Genomic DNA, 10804 nt, shown 5'->3' on the forward strand with positions numbered 1-10804 from the left:
TTTTTTTTTGAGACAGAGTCTCACTATGCAGTGTAGGCTGGCCTTGAACTCATTATGTAGCCCAGGCTGGCCTCAAACTCACAGCAATCTTGCTCCTGCCTCAGCCTCTCGAGGGCTGGGATTACAAGTGTGTGACACCATGTCTAGCACAACACCATATCTTTCACTATGTACTACACCAAAATTAAAATGGATCAAAGATCTAAATGTTAAAACAGCAACAATGTGTTGTAAGATAAAATCAGTAAAACTCTTGAAAACATAGGTGTAGGAAAGGACTTCCTAACTAGAAACCCAATGGTGCCAGAAATGATAACAAAAGTCAGCCTGGGAAGCACAAGGTCCTGAGTTTGATCCCTGGTACCAAAAAAAAAAAAAAAAACCCCAAAAAACCCCTCAATAAATGGGATCATAAATGCAAAAGCTTCTGTACAACAAAGCAAGCAATCAACAGAGGGAAGAAAATCTATAGAATGGGGGAAAACTATACCAGCTACTCCTCAGACAGACTAATATCTAGAAAATACTGAGCTAAAAAAAAAAAAAAAAAAAGAGGACCCCTCCAACATAAAGGACCCAATCAAAAAACAGGCAACTAAATGAACACATCCTTCTCAGTAGAAGTACAAATGGCCAGTGACTCCATGAAGACATGCTCAACATCTCTGGCCATTACAGCAATGCAAACTGAAATAGCACCAAGATCCTACCTTACTCCTGGAAGGATGGCTGTCACGAAATCAGATGATAACAAATGCTAGCAAGGCCGTGGGGGAAAAGGAACCCTCCTACACTGTTGGTGGGAACGCAAATTGGTACAACCACTAGGGAAATCAGAATGGAGAGTCTTCAAAAATGAAATTAGAGGGGGCCAGGGTGCAAGGGCCTGAGTTCAATCCCTGGTTCTATCAAAAAAAAAAAAAAAAAAAAAAACTAGAAATTCCATTTGGCCCAGCTAGTGCCCTTCTAAGCATCACACTGATGCACGCATACCCACGTTTATAGTAGCATAATTCCTAATAGCTAAATCTTGGAAGTGGTTTATATGTCCACCAACAGATGAACTCATAAAGAAAATGTGGTATTTATTCAGCCATAAAAGGATAAACTTGCATCATTTACAGGGAAATGGCTATGCCTTGAGATCACATTAAGTGAAATAAATCAGATACAGGAGTTTAACTATCACATCTTTGCTGATATGAGATACCCAAAATGTAAATAAAGGATACATAATAAGAAAGAGGGAGATAGATCTTCTGCAAAAGGATAGGGCACCTAGGCCGGCCAAATAGCTCAGAGGATTAAAGTGCCTGCTAGCAGGTGCACGGGCCAGCGGTTCAATCCCTGGGCCTGCTGTGCTGACCCTGACCCTGGGGGGTGCTGAGACAGCGATTGAGACTGAGTGTGGTGGTGCGCACCTGTAATCCCAACTCTTGGGAAGCTGTAAACAGGTGGATCACTACAAATCCGATCTAGGAGTGAGACCCTGAATACCCTGTAGACCCAAAAAATAAAAAAGAGGATAAGACACCTAGAGCTGAAGGGAGGGGGAAAGATGGGATAAAGAATTACAATTTGTACCCACTGCCCATGAGGAAGCTAATTGCTATGTACTACAAACATGTACTCATAAAAAATAAAAGCTGAAAAAATCCTTATATAGAATTGCAAATAAAGAAAATCTTTCCCTTTCTTCAGCTGCATTTTTTTAATTCACAGATTACAAACTGATCATCTTTTAATAATATAATTCCATCTAATTTATTCACTCACTCCAAGTGAATGAATTTTAACGCTAGGGTGCAAGGGTCAGTACATAATTAGATCAAACGATGAGAAAGAATAGCCACAAAAGGTCTATACTGATGTTAACCACACTGGAGAGAACTAAGAGTTCTTCCCTAATGCTTACTTAACCAAGAATTATCTAAGCTTGAAAGGACTATTTCAAATTTTTTGACTTACTTTTTAAGACTTTTTAAAAAATTTGTTAAGCTCACAGCAAAATTAAAAGGTCCGAGAACTCCCCCGTCCTGGTGCCCACACCTACATAAACTCACCCACTATCAATGATCCTCACCAAAGAGGTTGGCACATCCATCACCACTGATGAAACTACAATGATACATCATAACCCACAGTCCACACTTTTTATTAGCGTCGTATTCTGCGGGGCTGAACCAACGTACGATGACACACAGCTACCGCCGAAGCACATGCACAGTGGTTTCACTGCCCCCGAGCCCTCTCAGCTCTTTCCATCCCCTACTGCCTAAACGCTGGCAACTGGTCATCCTTTCAGTATCTCCACAGTCTTCCTGGCCCAGATTCGAGCAGCTGGAATCACACAGCGTGCCACCTCTCCAGACTGGCTACTTTCCCTTAATATGCATTTAGCATCCTGAGCTTTTTCACAGCTTGATAGCTCACTTCTTTCCAGCTTTGAATAGCATCCTTTCATCTGCATGCACCAGTTCAGTGATCCATTTGCCCAGCGTTGTTCTTCGATGTCTCGTCACACTGTGCCTTGGAAGAGAATGGGCCACCTGTCTAGGTCATCAAGTGTGTAGGCAAAGAGTTGTTTATCCCACCCCTTTCTTATCCCTCTAGTGTCCGTGGCATCTCCAAGATGTCCCCTTCCATTACTAATATTGGTCATTTGTTTCCTCTCTAGTTTCTTCTAATTTATCCTGGCTAGAGATCTACTGATCTTATCAATCTTTTCGAAGGACAGCTTATAGTTCTGTTAATTTTTATTTTAATTTCCTGCTTTCAATGTCATTAATCTGCTTTTTCTTTTCTTCTGCTCACTTTAGATTTAATTTGTTGTTGTGCCTATGTTGGAAAATTAGGATTTGTTATTTCCTGTGGTGGAAAATTAAGTTACTGATTTTTATTTTCTAATATGTATATTCAACTTCCCTTTTTTTTTTTTTTTTTTTGAGTCACAGTCTTGCTATGCAGTTAAGGCTGGCCTCCAACTCACAGTGATCCTCCTGCCTCAGCCTCCCGAGTGCTGGGATTACAAGCATGTACCACCTCTCTCAGCTGTCAACTTCCTTCTAAGTCTTAGATTGACTGCACTTCACAAATTTTGGTAAATTGTGTTTTTATTTAGTTCTGAATATTATAAAATTTTCCGTGCAATTTTTTCTTTGATTCATGTATTTAGAAACATGCTGGGGCTGGGGAGATAGCTCAGTAGAATAAGCGCTTGCCTGGCAAGCTCAAGGTCCTGAGTTCAATCCCGCTACTGCAACAAAACAAAACAAACAAACAAAAACAAAAACCCACACAGAATGAGAATATCAACAATTGAAAAAAAACAAATATAAACTGAGGGCTGGCCAAATAGTTCAGTGGATTAAAGCACCTGCAAGCAAGTGCAGGGGCCAGGAGTTCGATCCCTGGGCCTGCCACGCCAGCCCTGCCATGTGCTGGGAAGGCAATTGAGATTGGGCATGGTGGCATGCGCATCTGTAATCCCAGCTCTTGGAAGGCTGTAAACAGGCAGATCACTATGAGTCTGATCTAGTAGTGAGACCCTGAATACCCTGTAGACCCTTCCCTAAAATACGGAAGAAAAAAAAAGAAAAAGAAAAAGAAACATGCTGTACAACCTTGACAAAATTTGAGGATTTCCAGTTTTCCTTCTAGTTTAGCCCCTAAATTTTTCTACCCTCTTTAGGTGGAGCAGGACAGCTAGAAAGGTTGGCTGTTTCTCTTTTTCCACATGCAAGGCCAGAGCTGATGGGAGTTTAGAGGTCCCTCTCCTTGTTCTGTTAAACTCTGTGTGTAGCTCAGTGGGTTAGGCTCTGGTTTCTCCAGTAGCTCAGTAGGGAAAAAGGAATGCTCCACGTATCTTAGCATGGTTCTTTTCCCCCTACCCATGCCAGAAAAATGAGGGGACTTTTCTCTGATACTATGGAATCCCAGTCAAGCGGCTGAAGGAAAATCTCACAGGATTGTGGGTACCCGCTCTAGCTGCATCCTCAGCAGTTTTGAGGTCAGAGCTGACTGCATTGAACCTCCAGCATTTTGCCAATTCCAGCTCAGTTTTCCTGCTCCAGCCTGGGTTCCCAGGAATGGTGGCTTCCATTCTTCAAAGCCTGCTGTCATGACCAGGACACGCAGCTCTCCAATCTTAGAAGGGATTTGGCCTGCATCCTCTTCTCTTTTAACTCCAAGAAGAGCTGTGATTTTTTTTCACTCTGTTTAGCTTTTGATTGCTTGGAAGGTCACAGTAGCAACTTCCACGTTCAACATATGAACACTGGAAATCAGGTATTTTGAGGTATCAATTAGACATTGAAAACTTTACCCTTTTAAGCATACTGTTCTACGCATCCACCACCATGACCAAGATATATAACATTTTCCAAACCCACCCCTAATCTCTTCCTAACCCACTGTAGCTAATCCCCTTCTCACCATCATTTCCTGGTAACTATATCTAGTTTTGCCTTTTTCAGAATGTTCTATGAGAGAATCAAAAAGTATACCAGGCATGGTGGTACACGCCTGTAATCCCAGCACTCTGGGAGGCTGAGGTAGGAGGATCATAAGTTTGAGCCCAACTTACTGAGACTCTGTCTCAAAATTTTTTTTAAGAAATGGCTGGGGATGTAGCTCAATGCTACTCTCCTGTGGTTCAATCTGTGGTACTTCCAAGAAAGGAAGAAAAGGAAGAAGAGGAAAAGAGAGGAGAAGGGAGGGGAGGAGAAGGGAGGGGAGGAGAGGGGACAAAGGGAGGGAAGGGGGAGGGGAGAGGAAGGAACAAGAGAGGGGAGGGGAGGGGAGAGGAGAGGAGAGAGGACAGCGAAGTCTTTTCAGCTCACCTTTTCTCTCTTAGCATCAGCTTGAGATCCCTTCATGTTACTCAATGTATCCATAGATGAGTTTCTTTTGTTTTGCTGAGCAGTGCTGCATCATACACATATATGTTTAGCCATGCAATTTATCCACTCACCAACTGATGGGCACTGACCCTGTTCTGAATTTCTGGAATAACGCATCTCTGTATGTTTGTAGTATGTTCATGCGTGGGTTTCTGGATGGGTGCATCTCTATTTCTTTTTGAGTAAATATCTAGAGGTGTGATTGCCACTTCACTTTATGAGGCAATTCCACGCCGTGTCCCACGGTGGACGACCGGTATTTGGCGCTCATACCAGCAATGCACATGTTCTAGTGACTGCTTACACCTGTCAGGGCTTCCTGCTGCGTCATCTCCAGCGCCTTTGCCTCCGTTCAAGCATTCTAATCAGAGGCACGGTCACACCCACTTATCGCTAGGGAAATGCAAATCAAATACATGTGCATTTAATTTGCATTTCCCTAATAACCAAAGGTTTTCATCTCAATCTTACATATAAGTCTATAATTCATCTCATGTTAATTTTTAGATATACTCTGAGGATGTGTTCACATTTTCTATTTTTCTTTTCTGTTTTTTACACTTCTGTCACGGTTCTAGCGCCATTTGTTGACAAAAACTGTCCTTTCTCCATAGAACTGCTTGGGGCCTCTGTTGAAAATCAATAGTCCATATATACATGGCCCTAATCTAATTCTGGCCCTTTCTCTTTCGACCTCTGTCTCCTCTTGCCCACAGCACTATGTCCCAACTGCTACAGTCACAGTGAGTCTCGGAATCAGACAAGGCAAAGTTCTCCAACTTTGCAGTGCTTTTTCAGAATTATTTTGGCTATTCTCATTTATTTTGTCATATAAAAGTCTATGAATTAGTTAGTTTCTACAAATCTTCTGCAACTGTGGGTCTGTGTTGACTTTATAATCCAGAGTAAAGACTATAATCCCAGCTCTGTGGAGGCTGAGACAGGAGGGTCACTACAAATTTGAACTGCATAATGAGACCCTGTACCAAATGCATAAATTAAAAAAAAAGAAATCATTTGGAGTGAATGACATCTCATTCACTGCATTATGTACTCCATAAATACAGATATTTTTCTACTCATTGAGGTTTTATTACCTTTTTTTGCACAAGGAGAAAGTAACTATATTTAAACAGAAATACATAAAGATGGTATAACAATACTTCAATAATCAAAGTGCATACATCTATGATTTCTTGAATAACAATTCATTGAATCTATGCAGAAAAGAAGTTGCTATTTGAGAAGCCAACTTGGCATTTTATTACTTTTTTCTTATCCCTTTAAAGACATATATTTTTCAGCATATTAATCTTATACATGTTTTATTAGACTTACCACTAAGTATTTAATATTTTTGTAAGGGGTTAGCGATGTTAACATCCTATTGCCTTTATTGTCATGTAGTTATACTTTAGAATACAGTAACCATCATTAATAAAGTAAAATAATTACCTAGTCCAAGTTTAAGTACAACTAGAAGACTGGAGTCATTTGGCCACTAATTTCCATGAAAAATAAGAAAGAGTAGTTTCTCATATAATAGGGCCCTTCCTCGTCTACTCTTCTATGCCGACTTGGCTGATACTGCAACACTGTAGAAGAGTAAGCTTTCCACACAGCTGATAGGAACCAAAAAGAGAAAGAAAATTCCAGGTAAAGCAGTTAGTAGGACAACAGAGGGCAATCTGCTTCACTCTGTTCTACTTAAAGAGTCTGGGATTGGTAGCTGTATGTCATCCTATATTGTTTGTGGCTTTTCCTCCCAAATGAACTTTCAGTAAATAAGAATCTTCAACTGTATTTATTTAACCAGTCCTTGTTTCCGCTTTTTATGTAGTTGTCTGAAGGCAGAACAATTAATTGTATACTTGATAAACACACAGGAGAAAAGAGGTTCAGAGAGAGACGAGCAACCACGAAAAACGGCTCCAGTCTAACTGCAAAAATATGCGCCCTTCACTTTGTAAGCTGCTTTAGTCAAGAGGGCGTATCTCGGGATTCCCAAAGAGAAACCCTACATCTAAAATGTATGTGATCCCCAGGTCTCCCTACCATGGCATTCAGATTTAAAATGTTAACTCGCCATATCCCTTAATCCAGTTGTAACAAAGTTTGGTACGATTTAAGATACTTTAAAATCCCCCTAATGTACATGCTAAATGCTCAAATTAAATCTGGGCTCCCTAGTAAGCAAGATGAATCTATTATACTTTCTCATATTTCTCAAGGAATGTGTTTTTACTCCATCCACCTCCCCCGCGTACAGATGCTCAAAAGTTTAAAATCCTAACGCATGGTGCTTCCCCTGAGCAACCCCAGCGTCCTGACAAGTTTAGTATGTACCTTTGAGACACTGACCTTAGAAAAAGACTGCGACTCAAAGCCTTTTTATAAATTGAATTGTTTTCTTAAATTGCTTGGTAAAGGACAACTAAACTGCAACCTTATATTTATCATTCTTCAGCAATAACTGAACATTCTAAATAAAGCAGCAGTGTCGTGTGGAACAGCCTTTTTAAGACTATCTACCTGTAACATTGCAAATTCTAAGATTCTTTTTTCTTCTGTAGTGGTAATGTTACAAAGTCTTTTAAAAAATTTCTTTCTGTATTAGGTACAGGGTCTCACTACACAGCTCGGACTCATAAGGACCTTCCTGTTTTCACCTGTCCAGCTCTGGGATTATATGCATGCACCACCACACTGCCCCTGGGTGGGGTCAGCAAGGCATGTGGTACCAGGAATCAAACCCTGGTCCCTGCACTTGCCTAAGCAGGCACTTAGTCTGCTGAGCCATCTCGCAGGCCTTGGTACAAACAGTCTTGACAGCAGTGCAAAAAGCAAACGCTTGCTCTTTTTAAATAGCCTTAGGCAACTGCCAGGTTAAGAGGTCTACAAAATTCTGAACCCAGGGCAGAGTTGGTTGATTACCTAAGAGCCCTGGGACATGCTTATAAATTAAATTTTATAAATCTTTGAATTATAAATGAAACCATAACAGCAGTAGTTCAACAACAGGAGAAAATCAGCTTCACCCGCCCCCTGGCAAAATGGAATGGCATCTCAGACCCCAAGGGCTGCCAAAGCAGAAATTGGCTTTGGGACAGGCAGGGGTTCTCCAAGGAAAGCGGTGGAACTCTGGCCACACACATACCTTACTGTGAAATACTGGCTAAAGTGCTAAAGAAAACTCTCTATTGTCACAAGAGAAATCCTGGTTTCTTAATGTAACCAAAACTTGAATTTTGCTTATCTCTGATAAGCAAAAATGTAAGTAATTCACTTGTCATTACCTATTTATTACTTTTCAAAACTTCTCAAGGGCTGGCAAGATAGCTCCGTGGTCTAAAGCACCTGCTTAGGCAACTTAGACAAGTACAGGGACTGTAGTTTGATCCCTGGCACCACATGCTGTGCCAGTCCTGCCCCCATGTGGCTGAGCCAGCCACATGGGGAGAGAGGGAGAGAAAGAGAGAGAGCGAGAGAGCGCCCTGATATCTCCTGATGCCTAGTGCTCCCTCTCACACAAAAAAAAAAGAAAAAAAAAAACAAAAACAAAAACAAAAACAAAAACAACCAACCAACCAGACAAACAAACAAAAGAAACCTTCTCAACTGGGCCTGGCATAGTGGTGCACACCTGTAATCCCAGCTACTTAGGAGGTTGGGGTAGGAGGACAGCCACTTAGAAGCCAGCATGGACAACTTAGCAAGATGCTGTCTCAAATAACATTTAAAAGGGGCTAGGGTAAGTGACAGAGCAAGTGCAAGGCCCTGGGTTCTAGCCCCAGAAGAAGAAGGAAAAAAAAAAGGAACAAAAAATACAGCAAACTGAAATGGTCTCTTGTGTTCATTAGGTCTCAGGAAGAGGTGATTCTCTCTTCCTTGTTTTTGGTACCAGGGATCGAACTCAGGACCTTGTGCTCGCCAGGCAGGCACTTAAGCTGCTGAGCTATCTCCCTGGCCCCTAGGAAGAGCTAATGATAACCGTTATATTCAAATGTGAGGCATGAAAGAAAATGGAAAAAAGCCCTGATATGTGTCTACACCCAGGCGTAGCTGTATCTGACCCACAGACCCAGGCTTTTGCATCACGTATGCACTGCTGAAGCGGGCATGCCGGGTTTTGTTTTTTTTTAATAATTTTATTTTATTTATTTTTTAATTTTTTTTTTATTTGTGTTTGTGTGTGTGTGTGTGTGTGTGTGTGTGGCCAGCTCAGCCCACCAGGGGGCAGGGCTGGCTGGCATGTGGTGCTGGGGGATTGAACCATGGTCCCTGTGCTTTGCTAAACTTGATCTAAGTAGGTGCTTTAGACCACTGAGCCATCTCACCAGCCCCCATGCCGGGCTTTTTTGTAACATACAGAATGATTAAAAGCTGACTTCTAAAATTACAACAAAACAAATATACCAACATCATCAAAGAATTCCAAACACCCCCCAAAAACTCCTTAACCAAAACAAAATTACTTGAGTATTACTGATTCTAGACAGTTATAGCTAGAAAAGCGGTGAGAAACTGTTAAATGTACTCAAGAAATGTTTACTAATTTTTTCCAGTGTGTCATACGGCCCACATTAAAGATGAAGTAACTACCTCTCAGATCTCTCTCTCTGTTTGCTTAGATCCTTCTTGACAACCACTTGCTCAAGGTTATCAATCACTCTGAAATTCAACATCCCAACCCTGAAGAGATCAGGCTTAGCTCAAGCTTTCGTGAGAAAAGAACAATAGAAACACTCCCCTGCACGCCTGAAGACATTATTATATGTAAATCAATTTAATTTGGATGTCAGGGCTCTACTGCTTTCCTTGTTTGCTGTATCCAGACTGCCTACCACTTAAGCACTCCCAAAAGGATTGGCTATATTTAGTCATCTGAGCTCTTTATATTATCAAAATAAGGCAGCCAAGGCTATGGGTTTAGTCCCTACAAGAAACTAGCTATTTGTCATCTTGTACACGTAAAACAAACAAATGATCTGTACAAATCTGCCTTCCTGAAACAATCTTACAAAGTGAAAGCGCACGGTCTGTGTCAGAGCCAGCATCTTCATAATGACAGAGCACATAAAATGTTCATCTCCAGAGGTGGCGCAGGGACTATTAGAATAGCCAGGTCCCATAACCAACTGGGGAACGTCCCAATGAACTGAAGGTAGCACTTTGATATCGTCCCTCCTTCCAATTATTTGAAGTTTCAAGTGAGCAAAACAAAACACATCACACGTGTGAATCCTCCCTCCCAGGCTCGCTCACCCACACAGGGTAACATTCCACATTGACAACCTACTGGACTTTGTTTCCACTTTCGGCAAACAGGGCATGGCTCAAGCTACTGGTCTGTCCCAGTGGGATAAATCCAATGGGAATCTTACTGAAGGTAGCCTGGGGAAAAAAAGAGAGGAAAATTCAGTTGGTAATGTTAGAAACCAGTCATAATGAGGACACACAGTGGATGCACAGGACAAAGTAAGGGCCCCCACCCCCGCCTCCATCGCCTTTCTGCATCTGTAGATGGGTGATTAAATACTACTGAGTCCGCAGTTTCTAAAATGAAGCTGTCAAGAAACCAAGACTGCAGAATTTAGAAGAAATATATGGGTTCTTGTTAATAATAACTGAAAGAAATCTGTGTAGGATAAGGAGCATCTTATGAATAGAAATGTACTACTGTGACAGACTGTATTATCATGCTATTTTTAAAAGTTGCAGAGAGGGGTTGGGGAGATAGCTCAGTGGAATAAGTGCTTGTCTGACAAGTGCAAGGTCCTGAGTTCGATCCCTGGTACCACCAAAAAAAAAAAAAAAAAAAAAAAGTTGCAGATAAAATTCAAGTAAAAACCCCTACCATTTGAACAAGTGTCCAATGACAAGTGAAAGTACTTTACCAAGTA

At 41.3% G+C, this 10804-nt stretch overlaps 1 protein-coding gene across 1 annotated transcript in view; it reads right to left on the reverse strand.

Annotated features, from left to right (window-relative positions):
* Agk (acylglycerol kinase) overlaps positions 1-10804 on the reverse strand; it is a 72438-nt gene that overhangs the window by 35291 nt on the left and 26343 nt on the right. The window contains exon 7 of the mRNA XM_023712756.1: positions 10201-10306. Within this exon, the coding sequence (XP_023568524.1) occupies positions 10201-10306 (106 nt within the window). The remainder of the gene's footprint in view (positions 1-10200; positions 10307-10804) is intronic.

Source organism: Octodon degus, unplaced genomic scaffold (genome assembly GCF_000260255.1).
Source record: "Octodon degus isolate 3935 unplaced genomic scaffold, OctDeg1.0 scaffold00027, whole genome shotgun sequence".
NCBI lineage: Eukaryota > Metazoa > Chordata > Mammalia > Rodentia > Octodontidae > Octodon > Octodon degus.